The 17,892-nt window shown below is 38.2% G+C and overlaps 2 protein-coding genes across 2 annotated transcripts; both read right to left on the bottom strand.

The window, feature by feature from the left end:
• Positions 1–4,111: 4,111 nt before the first annotated feature.
• LOC125247636 (carboxypeptidase A1-like) lies at positions 4,112–8,138 on the bottom strand. Its single transcript, XM_048159045.1, has 11 exons — positions 7,979–8,138; positions 7,667–7,745; positions 6,815–6,949; positions 6,564–6,662; positions 6,289–6,390; positions 5,705–5,803; positions 5,514–5,624; positions 5,310–5,400; positions 4,594–4,793; positions 4,436–4,520; positions 4,112–4,357 (listed from the first exon to the last, which is right to left on the bottom strand). The coding sequence occupies exons 1-11, from the start codon at positions 8,068–8,070 to the stop codon at positions 4,170–4,172; spliced, it is 1,281 nt and encodes a 426-aa protein (XP_048015002.1). The 5' UTR covers positions 8,071–8,138; the 3' UTR covers positions 4,112–4,169.
• Positions 8,139–9,250: 1,112 nt separating this feature from the next.
• LOC125247637 (carboxypeptidase A1-like) lies at positions 9,251–14,149 on the bottom strand. The gene is made up of 11 exons (XM_048159046.1): positions 14,007–14,149; positions 13,694–13,775; positions 13,441–13,575; positions 13,049–13,147; positions 12,843–12,944; positions 11,263–11,361; positions 11,051–11,161; positions 10,843–10,933; positions 9,917–10,116; positions 9,759–9,843; positions 9,251–9,681 (listed from the first exon to the last, which is right to left on the bottom strand). The coding sequence occupies exons 1-11, from the start codon at positions 14,072–14,074 to the stop codon at positions 9,494–9,496; spliced, it is 1,260 nt and encodes a 419-aa protein (XP_048015003.1). The 5' UTR covers positions 14,075–14,149; the 3' UTR covers positions 9,251–9,493.
• Between the last annotated feature and the right edge of the window lie 3,743 nt (positions 14,150–17,892).

The raw sequence follows: 17,892 nt of genomic DNA on the forward strand, positions 1-17,892 counted from the left end.
AGAAAAGTTGCTGTACTTATTTCAAATGCAGGAGGTAAACTGGAAATTCAGTCCATAGTCACTAACTTCACATTTTTTTGATAATGTACATGTGTTTTTATGCCTTTTATGCAAACCTACTCATTTGTTTTCTGTGATGTTTTTGATGTTGCTTTGCAAAAATTGCTGATGTAACTTTTTGTAGAAATTACGAGAGAGACTTGTGATCATTTTGGAAGCATTAGCCAGAATGGGTTTGAAATTATAAACAAATCAAATCATTTTAGCCTTTTTTTGCATAAAAAACACTCCCTTTTGCATGCAAATTGAGCTATAATTCAATAACATAATAATCAAAACAAAAAGCAGTTGAAGGATGATGTGAATAATTTAATTACTTATATGACTTCAATATAATTAATCTAACCACATTAAAGTTGATTATTAAGTTATTAAAGTTGTTATTCTTTAACCTCTTCTTTTTTTAAAGGTAAAAGTCTTTCTTAGAACTGATAGGAAAACATAGGATTTAACCTGAATGTTTAGATAACAAAAGTTACAATCACTTTAGCTTTCAACATTATCAGGTAAAAGGAAAGAATGCAAGAGTTCCACCAATATTCGGTCAAATATAGTCTGATTAAATACTTCACATACATTTGCTATACTGACATATTCATAAATCTGAAAATGTATCTGATTGGGCTCCTGTTAAAAATAGACTTCGGTCTCCTGTTTCAAACTTTCTGATCATTTGGAGGAATGTAAAGATCAGCAGGAAAAGCTCAAGGCTCATTTTAGTTTTTCTAGTGTTTAGGAATAAAAACATCTGTCCTGCTTCCTATTCATTACATTATTATTCTGATTAATGGTTTCTCATCACCCAACAGGCGTCATATGTAAATGTAGGCGGTCATGTTTTGATTCAACTGGATGACGTCACAATAACGCATGAATTCAAACAAGTTATTTTTGCCTTTTGGTTCAATAAATGTATGACGTTCTTATAATGCCATATAAATGTTCTTTTTGAACTGGGGAGGACATTTTGAGCTCTTTTACTGCAAAAGAGACCAGACAGTGTATGTGGAGTGTCCTTATATCTGGTGCCGGGCTGATGAGGTGATTGAAGACAGCTGGTGATGATTGTGGAATGTGTGCAGGTGGTGGACCAGGAAGGATTCTAGGAGATGTAGTGCAGAAGGTGACAGGCATAGGGTGCTTCTCAATTCTTATTTGTGCATCCTCGTTTCCTTTCCTTGCTTCCTTTCCTCACGTCTTAGCTCCACCTCTTCAGGATGCGAGGAAAAGATGCGAGGACAGAGGAATTGAATCAAGTGAAATGATATATCCTCACTCCCTTTAGCATCACTTCCAAGCGTCATCAGCTGCACTTCAGGGACCTATCCATATGTCAAAAAAGTTTGGTTATTTAAAAAAATTATAATAAATATTAATAAAGCAAGATGCCCCGTTGAAATATATGAGGTATAAAGTTTATTTAAACTGTAAAAGTAAAGCATACATTTATATTATTGTGACAGATATGGAGGGGGAGGAGAATTTATATGTGCGTCACGTTTCTCGATGAGAAAGACTTCCGCAAAGGATGCATCTATGTATCCTCGCTCATGACTCCTCAGGAAGCCTCCTCACTCCTCGATCCTCGCCTCCTCGCGGTGCAATTAGAGAATTGAGATGTCCTTCAAGATGGCTGAGCTCAATCGTTTTCCGGGTCAGAGGATGTAGGACGGAGGAGCGAGGAGACGAGGAGGGATATTGAGAAGCACCCATGGTGACTAAGATCTTGACAGTACTCCCCCCTCCCGGAAGGTGCAACATTGCTTCAAACAGAATCCAACTGGGGAGGGGGAGGGAGGGAGGTGGAGGCATCCTGAAATGGAGGCAGGTGACAGACAGGTAAAATATAGGCAGGACAAGGAGCCTCCAGGATGGTACCATCACCCTGGAATCCAGGGAGGTGCCGGTAGCTCAGGAAGCCACGGAGGTGCCGGCAGTGTAGAGGGCCAGGGAGGTGTCAGCAGTTCAGGGACACTGGGCGGGGCCAGCAGTGCAGGAACAGGCGTCTTGGGGATGGCCGCCATGGCTGTTTCAGGGAGAGTGGACAACTCTGGGACTACCTCCATGGCCGTGTCAGGGAGAGCAGGCAACTCTGGGACGGCCTCCATGGCCGTGTACAGGAGATAGGAGCATGGAAGTTTCTAATGGCCGCTGTGGCCAGAACACAGGAGAAAGGAGGAGTTTCTAATGGCTGCTGTGGACATGACGAGGATGCTTGTGATGGTCACCATGACTGCAACGTAGAAGCAGGGAGAACAGGAGAGTAGGCTGGTCTCTGTGGCCGAGACAAGGGACCAAGAAGCATGGGAAACAAGAATGGCCACTTCAGCCTTGACCGGGTAAGTCACCTCCACCCCCCAATTTTCTTGGGAAAAACACCCAATAGCTAGTGCCATAAACAATAGCATTGTGACCTCTGGACTCTGGGATAGCACAGGTACTGGGCTGAGCTCTGGGACTCGGGCTGGAGCTGACACTGGAGTAGACTCTGGGACTGGAGATGACACTGAAGCGGACTCAGGGGCTGGAGCCGACGCGACTGTATTAGAATTGAGTCTGAAGTGGACTTGAGTAAACTTCTGGGCAGACTTATGGATTGGAGCAAACTCAAGAGTGGATTCTGAATTGGTTTGGACTGTAGCAGACTCTGGATTGATTTTACCTGGTGAAGACTCTAGATTGGCTTGGACTGGAGCAGACTCTGGATTGGACTCTGGGATCACAGAAAGAATAAGAGGTCTTTCAGGGGTGGACCTGCTAAGCAGAAGAGTGTAGAGAATGCATTGCTCTAATGTACAGTTATTCACATCTCAATGCATCTTGGAAAAGAAAAGGTTAGTCCGAACCTTCATGAAACATCTTGAGCATATCATCATCCGGTTAAACTGTAGAAGCCAGCTCCAGGAAATCCTCAGCATACCTCTCAATTGGACGGCCATTTTGATTGAGGGAGTACAACATATCAATCGAGCGGAGAAGCATGCTCATGCTGCAATAAGGTTGAGGTCTGGTCTTCTGTCAGGGAAACACAGGTTGGAGAGATGGGTGAGTAGAAAAAGAAAATTCTTTATTGACAAATAGACGAAGTTGACAGAATGAAAGCAACAGGCAGCAATGATGGTGAATGCAGACAGGGAAATTGCAGGTGAGGTTCCACACACACACTTATAACAGTCACTGAGATGCAATGAATATCTTTCCTTGGTTTGCAGGTTGTCCGTGTGGAAACTGGAGAACGAGGAGGAACAGGAACATGGAAATTGAAAAGGAGATGGGAATAAGGAGCAGGACACAGAGGTAAGTATAAGTAATGTTCGATTCTTTAACAAATTCTTTTAAGCTGGTTCTCAGGAAGTAACCAGTTGAGCCAGTTCACAAAATCGAACTGAATCAAACTTTAGTTCCGGGTTGATGAGGCAAGATGCACAACCGAAGTAGCATGTCCGACTCAAAAAGAACCGAATGAACCAGTTCAACGAACTGTCGAAGTTTGCAGATGATTTCTAAGGATCCCGACGAGTGAGTTGCTGACACTGTGCAATGTAAGCTTCTATAATAACGGGCAAAATGTACTGGAAATATGCGTATAACTGGTTTTATTAAATAGGCCTTCATTTTTATTAAAACATGAAAAAAAAAACTAAACTTTACTATATGGTTTGTGCATGCAGATGTTAAATTATGGAGTTTATAAGTACCATTAACAAGGAGTTGATAAGACTGGTTTACTCGTTCTATATACTTTAGACATTAAGAACATATGCATTTGTGGATTAATGCCTGTAATGTGTGCTGTAGGTGCTAGGAAAGTTCATTGAGCCAAACTGTTCGAAAGAACAGGTTCACGGAAATGAATCGGACTGTGCATCACTAGTAAGTTTACTTCAGGTGAGTCACGATCCAAGCGATAGCAGTCTTAGCTATCGACAAGACCAGACAGCGTGTGTATGTATGGATATATCAGTATCCAGAAGCTTTTCAGGGCTGAACAATGTATTCTTTATATTTGATAATGTATATCAAAGCAAAAAAAACAAAAACAAAATTCTGGTGTTTTTATTAATACTCTTTTATTCAATTTGACACATATTATAATTATTGTTGTATGTTTAATATGGATTATTCTTGGCGTGCTCCATGATGGCCATCAGGGCCAGCCAGGTCTCCTCAGCAGTGGGGACGATCTGATTGGCTGGCAAGAGGAAACCATAGCGACCAGTGTCTCTCAGCTCAAAGGTGTAGGAGTACTTGATGCCCTGATTGTAGGTCCAGTCAACAGTGCCTCCACTGGCTTGGTCTGAGAACAAAACAGAGAAATTGTTAGCAGGGTAACCGTGATACAAAACTGATATTACGTGAATCTTATTTAACTTACAGATGGTGGTAATGATGCTTCCATATCTGTAGCTAGTGTTATACAAAGACTGCAACTCAGAGATGGCCTTCCTGGCGAGCTCATGCTGAAGAGACAATACAGATTTCATTTTAAATGTTGTTAAATAAATCTAGAATAGTATGTTTCCACATGCATACCAGTTCTGTCTTGTCCTTGGCAGGAGTGCTTGTGTATCCGTATGGATAGAGGAGCATCTGGGAATAGCTGTGGATGGACACAAAGGCCTTGAGGTTGCCGTGAGATTTCACAAAGTCCACAATGGCCTTGACCTCTGGCTCAGAATGAGCACTGGGTCCGCGATAGGTCTCAGAGCATGGGCTACTGCTGGATCCACCACCTATAGATGAAAAACAGAGAATCACAAGAAAGTATTACATATTATTTAAATCTTTATAAGTTAGAGGTAAAACTTTATTTCAGTAGTCCACTTCTACTAACTATAAGTAACTTTGTAGCCAACTACATGTCAACAACCAGTCATTTAGAGTATTAGTAGACTGCTTGCTTGATATCTGCAAACACATAATTTTGATGGTCCCCCAACAGACATTCTACTGACTATAAGTAATTTTTCAAGTACGTGTCAACTTATTCTACTAACCCAAACCTAAGAGTCTACTACTCTGAGAGTTAGTTGACATGTAGTTGCAAAGTTACTTATAGTTAGTAGAATGTCTAAAGTGGACTATAAAATAAGTACACTTGAATTAAAGTGTAACCAAGTTTAGTGGTCTACCAGCATTCATCAAATTAATTGAGATGTCCAATCAAATCAAAGAAGCCAGGTAGACTCCCCCATCCTGCCCCAAGACGTGGGCCTTAAAGTACAACTGCAATCATAAAAGCATCTCACCTCCAAAGCCAGCATCCCAGTTTCTGTTGGGATCAACTCCAACACAGAGGGAGCCAGTGTTCGGCTTTCTGGTTTTACGCCACATGCGGTCCTTAACCAACCAACCAACCAATTGGATTCCACAAGAAAAAGGGCAAATTTCATTAAAATAGTTGTTCTTTTTAACTGAATGTGCATGTAATGTCTTCCAGGCATCAAACTCACATTGCTGTGGGTATAGGCGAAACCATCAGGGTTGGTGACAATCTCCAAGAAGATATCATAGTTGTTAAGGATGTCGGTGAGGACGGGGTCACGTCCGTAGTCGGTCACGATCTACTCAACAAAAAATACACTGGTATAAATGTTTAATTCAATTATGCTGTAGTAGATTGTATTTCAGAATTTCAAAAGACCTTCTTGGCAAACCAGATTCCGCTGGCCTGGGTGACCCATTCTCTGGAGTGGATGCCAGTGTCAATCCAGAGTCCTGGACGGTTCGCTCCAGTGCTGAACTGAGTGATAGAATATTAGTCATAATGAACAAATGGAAATATTCCTTTATCCTGACATAACACTTATAGGCTGCATACATTATACTCCAGAGTGGAAACTGTAAAGCATGATTTTTTCTGCAAGTAGTATGGCAGTGAAATAAAATTGCGTCTTGATACCACCTTATTAGCATCTAGCTAAAAATATAAGCCTAAAAATGACTTGTAGCATAATCAGCTTGTGTGCAATATTCACCGATAGATGATGAACGATGCATACCTAATTGACTCAACTGAAATTTAATATTTTCCAGCTTACTATTATTAGCATACTATGATTTGGGACACACTAATCTGGCATATAGATATATGCAAATTGGGATTTAATAATTAATTTCCATCTCTATTAAATCCTGCCATATGTAATGACTAACATTAAAGTTTCCTAATAGTAAAATAAGTATAAAGAATATCATACGACTGTTATTGATTGAGTCGTGACCTACCTTCAGGACGTTCAAGGGGCGATTCTCATAGCTCTGACCAATCACAATTTTGCTGACCAGATTACTGTTTTCTGCCACAAGCATGTCAATGAAAGAGTAAATCTGCAAACAGTATGGTGAAGATCAAATGCATGGTTGTGTGTAAAATTAGGTTCTGTAGGCATATATACAAAAATTTAACTGAAGTCATAAACATACTTTTAAAGTACAATAAAACATCATATAGTTTCTTTGAAAATGATGTTAAAAGCTCTGTCTTGTGTTGCACCACTCACAGAGTTCAGGTTATGATAGGTGGTGTAGACAAAATCATCTGTACTTCTCGGAATGGCGCGATATTTCACCATCTCCCGTTCCTCATCATCCAGCAAATCCTTATGTTACAGAAAGCCATCAATTAAGAATTAAATAACTATTTACTGTTATGAAAGTGAATATGACCAGAAGTTTCAGTATTTTTTTAATGTTTTTTTTTAATGGTTTTTTTTTTTTTTTTTTTTTGACCACAGCTTTGAAATATTCCCACCTGGACATTCTCAATCATGACATCATACTGGATCTGATTGTACGCCAGGAATGCCCTGACAGCCTGGAGGCTGTGAAAGGGGACACGAACATCCACAGGCAGGGACTCATGAACGGGCTCCATCCAGAAGTCCACCTGAACACAGAGGAAAATAATGTAATATAAAATATTACATTATAATATGAGTATAATATAAGCAATATGTAATAGTAATATATAGTGTTGGAGAAAGTTACTTTTAAAAGTAATACATTACAATATTGCGTTACTCCCTAAAAAAGTAACTAATTGCATTACTTAGTTACTTTTTATGGAAAGTAATGTTACATTACTTTAGCGATATTTTTTCTCATCTGGGCTGGGCTGGGCTATTTTTGGAAAATGTTAAGGCTCTTTTAAACCAAGGGCCAGATTTACTAACAGCTTGCACCAGCACAAACACTCTTTTAGCATTAAAAAACTAGTGTCGGAATTTACTAAAGACACGCAGTGCAAAAGTAGCACTCAGTTGTTTTTGTGGCTGACCTTATTGCAGAGTTTCCCTTTCAGATGCAAATTTTATGGGAGGAGAGTATTTAAATGATTCACGCAATGCAATTTACTAAAGTTTGTGCTAGTCAACACACTTGCACAGAAATGTGTTGTCAGCGCTGCCCTGACGATTTTATTAGTAAAATAGTTTAACAGTTTACAAACTTGCAGTAGAGATGCTACCGTACACTTTATTCTTGTCATTTAGCTGTTTTTTTTTTTTTTTTTTTTAAATAATGCTGACCACACTGAAACAAATCTAACCTTTATCCCAACAAATCTGAAACAATCAAATGATCTATGGGCTTTCCAGACACTTACCCCGAGCATCGGTTCATTTAGTTCCTTCAGGAGAGAGATCTGCTCTCCATCTTTTGCAGTGATCCGAAGAACCTGATCTCTGTAGAAACATTAATACAATATCTAACAATGTTACCCAGGAACACTCCTCATGTTGTGATCAATAGCATCAATATTCAGAATGATTATAGGCCTATTTTGCATATTTTAGATAAATAAAACAAAAACTGGCACAGTTCGTTTCTCTGTTTTTCAGTTGTCAGTATAGGATGACATACTAACACATGTTTATTTGAAAGCATAAAGTAAGATATACAAGATTTGTGAACTCACCCCTCAAAAGTGACTTTGCCAAATACAGCCACAAAAAGAGCTGACAGAACCAGTAACCCCTTCATCTTGCTTCTTGAAGTAGAGTTTCTCATAGTAAGTGCCTCTTTTATATACGCCTGTCATGGTGATGATGACTGGAGTCGAGGAGCTAACGGGGTCAAGGGCTCAGACAAACCTGCTGCTTTGGTTCTCACAATCTTATAAAACACTGATGATGGAGTTTAAGGGATGAGAACATTGCATCTGTTTTTTTGCTCGTTTCTAAATATAGCAACAATTGACTGTGTTTTCGTAGAAATCATGTGAGTGACTTGTGATCATTTTGGAAGCATCACAATGGGTTTGAAATTATAAACAAATCAGTGTTGTGTGTAAATTTTTTTTCACTGAGGCCAGTGAAATTGTTGACAGAGCGAACACTGAATAAGGTGACTGATAAGAGCAAAAGTCTAGGTGTGTCAAAAAAGTTTTGAACTTATCTGAAAATATAAATAAACTTCAGTCTCCTGTTTCAAACTTTTGGATCCTTTGGAGGAATGCAAAGATCAGCAGGAACAGCTGAAGGCTCATTTTACTCTTGTATCACTAGTTTTTCTAGTGTTATAAAAACATCTGTCCTGCTTCCTATTCATTGCATCATTATTCTGATTAATGGTTTCTCATCACCCAACAGGCATCACATGTAAATGTGGGTGTCATGTGTTGATGTGTCTGGATGATGTCACAATGTTGCATGGATTCAAAGCGAATTATTTTTGACTTTTGGTTTAATAAATGTATGGCGTTCTTATAATGCCATGCTCTTTTTGGACTGTGGAGGATGTTTTGAGTTCTTTTACTACAAAAGATTAATTAAAATGGTTTCGGTAACACTTTAGGGTCCAATTCACAATGTTAACTGGTTACTTATTAGCATCCATATTACTAGGATAGTGACTGATTATTAGTACTTATAAAGCACATATTAATGCTTTATTCTTTATCATATTCTACATCCCCTAATCCTACCCAGTACCTAAACTTAACAACCTTACAAACTATTAATAAGCAGTAATTAGGAGTTTAATACGGCAAAAGTCATAGTTAATAGTAAGTTAATAGTGAGAATTGGACCCCAATCTAAAGTGTGAGCATAATTTCCATATTATGGTCAATAACCAATAATTTGCTCTATATTAAAATTATATACTCTTTTGTCTGAATAAATTAAAAATAAAACACTAATAACTAAAATAAATTAATTAAAAAAGTAAATTTAGGCATCACAACAAAAATGCTGAAGATTCTTTAATATTACATCAATTTAATGTGGTAACTGGTAACGTTTTAAAGATGAACTTTAAGAGAGTGCTAGATAATGGCAAAGTTAATCTAAATGTAAAAATAGAGGAAATGAGCATTAACAATTAAACATCTAATATCAACCATTACTGATCAATTATGGATATATCCCTTTTCAGGGCATTGTTTTCATTAACACTCTTTTATTCACTTAACACATAAAAGAAATATTGTTTAATATGGATTATTCTTGGTGTGCTCCATGATGACCATCAGGGCCAGCCATGTCTCCTCAGCAGTGGGGATGATCTGATTGGCTGGCAGGACGAAACCAAAGCGACCAGTGTCTCTCAGCTCAAAGGTGTAGGAGTACTTGATGCCCTGATTGTAGGTCCAGTCAATAGTGCCTCCACTGGCTTGGTCTGAGAACAAAACGGAGAGATTGTTAGCAGGGTAACCGTGATGCAAATCTAATATTGAGATAATCTTATAAACTTACAGATGGTGGTAATGATGCTTCCATATCTGTAGCGAGTGTTATACAGTGACCGCAGCTTAAAAATGGCCTTCCTGGCGAGCTTATGCTGAAGAGACAATACAGATTTTATTTTAAATGTTGTTAAATAAATCTAGAATAGTATGTTTCCACATGCATACCAGTTCTGTCTTGTCCTTGGCAGGAGTGCTTGTGTATCCGTATGGATAGAGGAGCATCTGGGAATAGCTGTGGATGGACACAAAGGCCTTGAGGTTGCCATGAGATTTCACAAAGTCCACAATGGCCTTGACCTCTGGCTCAGAATGAGCACTGGGTCCGCGATAGATGTCAGAGCATGGGTTATTGCTGGATCCAGGACCTATTGATGAAACACAGAGAATTACAAGAAAGTATTACATATTATTTAATTACTTACTTAGTCATTAATTACTCACCCTCATGTCGTTCCAAACCCATAACACAAATGAAGATATTTTTGATGACAGAATGCTGATTTCCTTCCATAGACTGCTTTGGCAACTGATACTTTAATGCTTCGAAAAGTTCATAAAAAGATCGTAAAACTAATAGTACTGTAGTTGCAAATTTACTCGACCTTACTTTGACCAAGGGAGCTAGGGTCTGTCCATATAAACTTCCCTCATCCACTTCATGAAGTGGAACGCACTTCAAAATGGCGGCAGGGATTCCCCAAGGGGAAGTGCTTAGGGAAGTTTGCGAGTGCGTGTCTAAAAGTGGAGTAGAAAGTAGCCATGGACTTCTCCGTAATCCATTGCCCGGACTCATCAGCACTCATTGCTTTCAGGTGTGTCTCATTTACCTTGTTAGTTCACCCTATATAAGCCTGGTCAATTCTGTCATTCATTGCTAAGTCTTGTCTATGTTTGTACTGCATTTTTGAGCACTTTCCTGGTTTTCTCATATTAATGGTTTTGACCCACTGTTTCCTGTTTCCTGGATTACCCTATTTGTCTGAGAGTCCTGTCTGCTTTTTGTTTTGGACTGCCTGCCTGTGTCTTGCCCCAAGACATGGGCCTTACAGTACAACTGCAATCATAACCTTCATCTCAGGTAACCATCTCACCTCCAAAGCCAGCATCCCAGTTTCTGTTGGGATCAACTCCAAAACAGCTGGAGCCAGGGTTCGGCTTTCTGGTTTTACGCCACATGCGGTCCTTAAACAAACAGATTCACCATTGAAAAGCAGTCAGTTGGGATTTATTCCCAAAATATAGTTGTTCTGAATTGAATGAGCATGTAATGTCTTCCAGGCATCAGACTCTAAAACTCACACTGCTATGGGTATAGGCGAAACCATCAGGGTTGGTGACGATCTCCAAGAAGATATCATAGTTGTTAAGGATGTCGGTGAGGACGGGGTCACGTCCGTAGTCGGTCACAATCTGCTCAAGACAAGACACATGGTATGTCAATTCCATTTATACCAATAAATCTTTTTTAAAAGCATGTTTGTATTTGCTAACTCAAGAATAAATAGCTTTACCTTCTTGGCAAACCAGATTCCGCTGGCCTGGGTGACCCATTCTCTGGAATGGATGCCAGTGTCGATCCAGATACCTGGACGGTTCGCTCCAGTGCTGAACTGAGTGAAAGGACATAATCACAATGAAAAAAAGCGTAATTATATTACACGTACTGCATTTAAATACACATTGGGAAAGTATGAGATTCAACATCTATTTTGAAGCTGAATAATATAAATGTTTTGATGTTAAAATACTGCTTAAAGAGTCAGTCATAAGTTACATTTTCTCAAAACTGTAAACAATGTGCTTTAAGAGCGCTATGAAAATTTTGTTTTACGTTTAATTCTACACAACTCTGTCTTGGCCAATGGCGTGAGTTGTGGGCTGCGCTATATATGCGTTCACGCCATAACTTGTAAACTGGGAATTTTGTGACACCTCCCACTTGACCACTGTACCACCTGCCTGTTGCACATTTATTTAGGACAAAGGTGTCCAATCCTGCTCGTGGAGGGCCACTGTCCTGCAGAGTTCAGCTCCAACCCCAATTAAACACACCTGAACTAGTTAATCAAAGTCTTACTAGGTAGGTATACTAAAAAACTTCCAGGCAGGTGTGTTGTGGCAAGTTTGGGCTAATCTCAACAGGACAGTGGCCCTCCAGGGCCGAGTTTGGACACCCCTGATTTAGGCATTGACAGTGTTGCCAAAGAAAAGCATAATTCCCAGTCCGACGACGTAAACCACTCAGAGAATGTCATGTGTTGTCATCTCGAAATTACGGTAATTACGACATGGCATGAACGTGTTTGCTCGTTCAAATTTGGCATATAATATAATTGACAATTGATCATATAATATAGATAACATAATTAGTAATGAGGAAAGTATGAAATTAGTAAAAATGCTAAATAAAACTTTCAAACTAACCCAGATAGCAAATTGGTTTTGGGCTAGGTCTGGCTGAGTTTCGGCAGAGATTTTGGCCAACATACCATGTGGAAGTACGGCCCAAGGTTGGCTCAAGTGCTGTTTGCTGAAAGTCAACCAAACCAAAACTCACCCAGAACTTTACAATGTACCCAGAAATTAACCATTACTGGCCCACAACAGCACTGTAATCCCCAGATGTCAGCCAGATCTTAACCACAACTTATCCAGAAGCCCCAGAATACACCTGTAACTGGACCAATATTATGCAATATTATTATGATATTATTACGCGAGTTAATCATAATTTCTTCATTTAACACAGAAGAAATTGATTGCAACTTCAACACTATCGACTCAAGGAACCATTAAGACTTTATCCTGAGACTGCATCCGGTCATTGTTTCAACGGCCAAGGGCATTGCAAGTATCATACAATTAACTACCTAAACAGGGGTTTAGTATAAGCTGTGAACAGCTTTGTTAACAAAGGTGCTTTGATGTAAGAAACTGATGGTTCTTTCAGATGGGTAAATGACTCTTTTCCATAGATTCATTCTCCTGTTCTGTTCCGGTTTTATTCACTTTCACTTTTCCATTTCCCATATATGCGTGATTTGTGTATATGTGTTTGTTTTATATTATATAATTATTTATTATGGCCTACCTTCAGGACGTTCAAGGGGCGTCTCTCATAGCTCTGACCAATCACAATTTTGCTGACCAGGGTACTGTTTTCTGCCACAAGCATGTCCATGAAATTGTAAATCTGCAAATAGCATGGTGAAGATCAGTTGATTGTAGATTTTGTGTCTAAAATTGTTTAAAAGATACAATGGTTAAGGATTTTATGAAAATCATATTGATACACACAGTTTTCAGGTCATGGTAGGTGGTGTAGACAAAGTCATCAGTACTTATCAGAAAGGCTCGATATTTCACCATCTCACGTTCCTCGTTATCCAGCAAATCCTTATGGTGCAAGAAGAATGGTGTCAACAAGAAAAAAGAACTTAAGGTTTGCATTTTGTGATTACCCTCAATAAATAATAATTTAATATTATATGAAATAAAATATTAAATATGACAAAAGATTCATTGTGGCGTAACCCAGTGTTTCCCAATCTGGGGTTTGTGAGGGAACTCAAAAAGAAATTTCATTATAAAAATTTTAAGTTAAAATATTTGTTTACCTACATGTCATATGACCATTAATAAACATAAGAGAACATGTGAAGGTGTTTTTTCCCCAGTAATATTCCCACCTGAACATTCTCAATCATGACATTATACTGGATCTGATTGTATGCCAGGAACGCCCTGACAGACTGGAGGCTGTGAAAAGGGACACGAACATCCACAGGCAGGGACTCATGAACGGGCTCCATCCAGAAGTCAAGCTGAACACAGAAGGAAGGAAAAGGAAACCTGATGTTCACAGTTTTTCCTAGTTTAAATACCAAATGCATATGAGAAATATAAAAAAATATAGATCTCTGGTCTTGATCCGAGACTTACCCCAAGATGCCCCTGTTCAGAAAGTTCCTTCAGGAGAGAGATTTGCGCCTCATCTCGTGCAGTGATCCGAAGAACATGGTCTCTGATATCATCAACACCATATGTTTAATTATGTTGTTAGACATGATATGGCATTATTTTAATTTTCATTATATGAAGATATTTTATAGCATATTAAAATAAAAAAACACTTTTTCAAAACAACTTATTTGTATTCTACAGAAGAATGATCATACAGGTTTGGAATATCATGATGTGAGTAAATTATTAGTTTGGACAAACAAAAATCCATTTAAACCCGAAAGTGACTCACCTCTTGAAAGACTTTTTGGCAAAGACAGCCACAAACAGAGCAGCTAAAAATAATAATCTCGTCATCATCTTGCATAAAGTAGTGCTATCTACATTAAAATCACGCTTTATATTCTTTGACCATGTTGACCCTCCTCCTTAACACTCAACCACAGCTTCCTCCTGAGAATCTTAAAGGGATAGTTCACCCAAAAATTAAAATTTGTTTTGTATTTTTGCAAAAGTTGTATTAATTTATTTCTTCTGCTGAACACAAAAGAAGGTATTTTGAAGAATATGGGTTACCAAACTGGATTGGATTGGATATTGGAAAAAAATACCATGGAAGTCAATGGCCCATCAACTGTTTGGTTACCAACATTCAGATTGAGATCTGGTGACAGTGGAGGTCATTTCAATTTAGTAAATTTATTGTCCATGTTCAAGAAACCAGTTTGAGATTATTTGAGCTTTGTGACATATGCGTTATTAGTGTGTGCCAAGAAAATATCCTCCACTCCATCCACCAACACCTGTTCACATCAGAAAAGAGTGCTTTCTAAGATGTGAAAGATGGGTTTAGACATCACCAGAGTTATCAGAATACTAAAACAAACAGAAAAACATACAATCATACTGATAGAGCAAGCAATAATCTTGGACAGCTTATCTAAGATTATTTCTGTGAATAAAGGAACCTGTTGTAAAGCACTGCTCACTCGACGCGGCTGTTCAGCACTTCAACAGACACACCGCCATGCTCACGATTAAGAAACTAGAAAGCAATTTTTTTTTTTGTAATGGCCTTGTGTGATGGCCTTCTTGCCAAAATTAATAATGTCATATATAATTGCACCTGGTAAGATGCATTATAGCTAAAATTAGCATCAATCTACACATGACAAAACTCACTTTAAAGCACGAGTCTTTGTAACAACGTACAGTTACAGAACTAAAGTTGATTTATTATAAAATGAGGCTAAACTGTATTGTCTATACTTTTTATATTAGCTAATAAACCAAAAACCATAATGCAGCATCTTCAGCATTTCTCATATCGCCTAAACATCCTTTATTCTTATAATAAAATACACAAATCGTACGAAAATGCATAAAAACAATCTATTGTTGTAACTGTCTATTTATTAGCTTAATGCTAAACCTGTACAAAGGTTTCTGTCTGTTAGTTATGTACAGACTCATTTACGTGTTGCTCTCCATGATACAGCCTGTCAGTGAGCATAGACGTCAGTGAGAGCCGACTCACGGCAGGACCGCGGAGTGGGCGTGGCCAAATTATTGTGCCAAGCAAGAGTGACCAATAGAAACAGATCTTTAATGGTTGTGCTTAAAGGTCCCGTTCTTCGTGATCCCATGTTTCAAACTTTAGTTAGTGTGTGATGTTGTTGTTAGAGTATAAATAAAATCTGTAAAATTTTAAAGCTCAAAGTTCAATGCCAAGCGAGATATTTTATTTAACAGAAGTCGCCTACATCGAACGGCCAGTTTGGACTACATCCCTCTACTTCCTTCTTTAATGACATCACTAAAACAGTTTTTTGACTAACCTCCGCCCACAGGAATACACAAGAGTTGCGTTTGTAGAGTGTGTTTGTCGCCATGTCGTCGAAACGCTGTTATTTTCATCCCGCAGTCCAATCACCGGGTCTGATTCCGGCTCAAATTGATAGGGTAAAATCAAAGTATGGAGTCAGTTTTGCACAAAAATAAAGTTTTGCAAAACAAAAAAAAGAATTGAGCAATAAAAAAATGTTTTGCAAACAAAAATAAAGAATTGCAAAGGAAAAATAAAGTATTGAGCAGAAAAAAATAAGTTTTGCAAGCAAAAATAATAAATTGCAAAATAAAATAACGTAGTGCAAAAATAAAAAATATAATCAATTACAAAAATCAATGACAGCTGTAATCCTATTTTATCTTTGCCACATATTTTTCATGCTCAAACCTACTAAATCATTTGCAACGCTCATTTTATTCTGCGTTTCAGTCAAGCGTGCGCTCACGATACCGGCTTTCGTTTGCGCTGCACTGTTCTGTGCGGATCTCTTTATGGCACTGGTTTGACGTGGGGGTGGAGTCAAGAAACGGGGGCACGCCCCCGCGAAACACGTCATCGGCAGGAGACGCAGATCGCAACAGAACAGATCAAGCATAGAGACAGAGCGCATTTATTATAATCTGAAAACCATGCCCACCGGGGGAAAAACAATCCAACCGTCTCCATTGACTTTGTAATGCATGAGGCTGCCTCCTTGTCTTTTCTGACTCATTACAAAAAACAGAACAATGCCTAAAAGCTGCTGTGTGACAAGGTGTACAGCTAACAAGCTAAAAAACCCAGAAATAAGTTTTTATAAGCTGTCGACCCCAAAAAACGAATGTTTAAGGACACAAAAGTGGATACAGGCAGTGAGACAGAGCACAACAGGTCATATTACTATAAGAAATGCATTGGAGGGGGTCGTAATTGGCGACAACATATGCTAAACAAACCAACAAAAACAAACCATTCATTATTTTTAACCATGTCAAAGAATTATTTCACCTGTCGCTGATTACGTTCCCCTCCGATGCATTCCGCGGGGGCGTGCCCCCGTTTCTTGACTCCACCCCACGTCAAACCAGTGCCATAAAGAGATCCGCACAGAAAAGTGCAGCGCAAAAGAAAACCAGTATCGTGAGCGCACGCTTGACTGAAACGCAGAATAAAATGAGCGTTGCAAATGATTTAGTAGGTTTGAGCATGAAAAATATGTGGCAAAGATAAAATAGGATTACAGCTGTCATTGATTTTTGTAATTGATTATATTTTTATTTTTGCACTACTTTATTTTATTTTGCAATTTATTATTTTTGTTTGCAAAACTTATTTTTTTCTGCTCAATACTTTATTTTTCCTTTGCAATTCTTTATTTTTGTTTGCAAAACATTTTTTTATTGCTCAATTCTTTTTTGTGTTTTGCAAAACTTTATTTTTGTGCAAAACTTTAAGGCATTAATTTGACTCCATATCAAAGACATGTTTACAATAACACTGAGCGCGTGCATCTCCACGTTATGGTAAGAGGCGTGACTTTTCCGGGCACGGTGCACTCAGAGCTGTCGAATCACAACACAGGAACCGCTGGCACAATCAGAACTCGTTACGTATTTCTGAAGGAGGGACTTCATAGAACAAGGAAGTCATCAGCCCGTTTTTATGACAGTGGAAACAGCGGTATACAGATAAGTAAATTATGTGAAAAATACTTTTTTTTTTTTTACACGCGAAACATGAACACATGTTATATTGCACACTATAAACACAATCAAAGCTTCAAAAAACCACGAAAAACGGGACCTTTAAAAAAACATTTCAGTGGTGCCCATTGAAACTTGAAATGTTTCAGTACACTAATTCATACATTTAACTTAAAATTATCATGTAAATATTTCATTAGTGTAAACCTTTCTAGCTATAACAAGCTAATTCAGAAAATGCTAACTTGCTAACATGTTAACAATAGCATGATATCGCACTTGCTGAATGACTACAGCAATATGAAAGAAAAAGAAAGTGCTAAATACTCATAAAATTTGATATGACTGAACTAATTTGTTTAATTTAAGTTTGTCCTACTCAAACCAAACAGAGTTTTTCTGTAATACATTTTAATTTTAATTTTGCAACTTATAAAATGTTAAAATATGTTTAAATTATGTTTAAACTAGTTTAGGAAATAGCAAATGTTAATTATATTATTACATTTGAATTATTATTTTTCTCCAAACATTGCACATATATGGAAAATGTACATTCAAATACAGAAATACATTGCCATTTTACATATTACATTGAATATACAAATGGAATATTTCTGCCCATATGCTTTAGAACTAGCGAGAGT

Source organism: Megalobrama amblycephala, linkage group LG15 (assembly GCF_018812025.1).
Source record: "Megalobrama amblycephala isolate DHTTF-2021 linkage group LG15, ASM1881202v1, whole genome shotgun sequence".
Taxonomy (NCBI): Eukaryota; Metazoa; Chordata; class Actinopteri; order Cypriniformes; family Xenocyprididae; genus Megalobrama; species Megalobrama amblycephala.

Excerpts from the sequence above, each read along its gene's own strand:
- LOC125247636 (XM_048159045.1), bottom strand. The coding sequence starts at position 8,070 with ATGAGAAACTCTACTTCAAGAAGCAAGATGAAGGGGTTACTGGTTCTG. Across the intron at positions 7,746-7,978 it reads GGCAAAGTCACTTTTGAGGG|AGATCAGGTTCTTCGGATCA; the intron begins GTGAGTTCACAA and ends ATGTTTCTACAG. Across the intron at positions 6,950-7,666 it reads TAAATGAACCGATGCTCGGG|GTGGACTTCTGGATGGAGCC; the intron begins GTAAGTGTCTGG and ends CTCTGTGTTCAG.
- LOC125247637 (XM_048159046.1), bottom strand. The coding sequence starts at position 14,074 with ATGATGACGAGATTATTATTTTTAGCTGCTCTGTTTGTGGCTGTCTTT. Across the intron at positions 13,776-14,006 it reads GCCAAAAAGTCTTTCAAGAG|AGACCATGTTCTTCGGATCA; the intron begins GTGAGTCACTTT and ends TGATGATATCAG. Across the intron at positions 9,682-9,758 it reads AAGCATCATTACCACCATCT|ACCAAGCCAGTGGAGGCACT; the intron begins GTAAGTTTATAA and ends TTTTGTTCTCAG.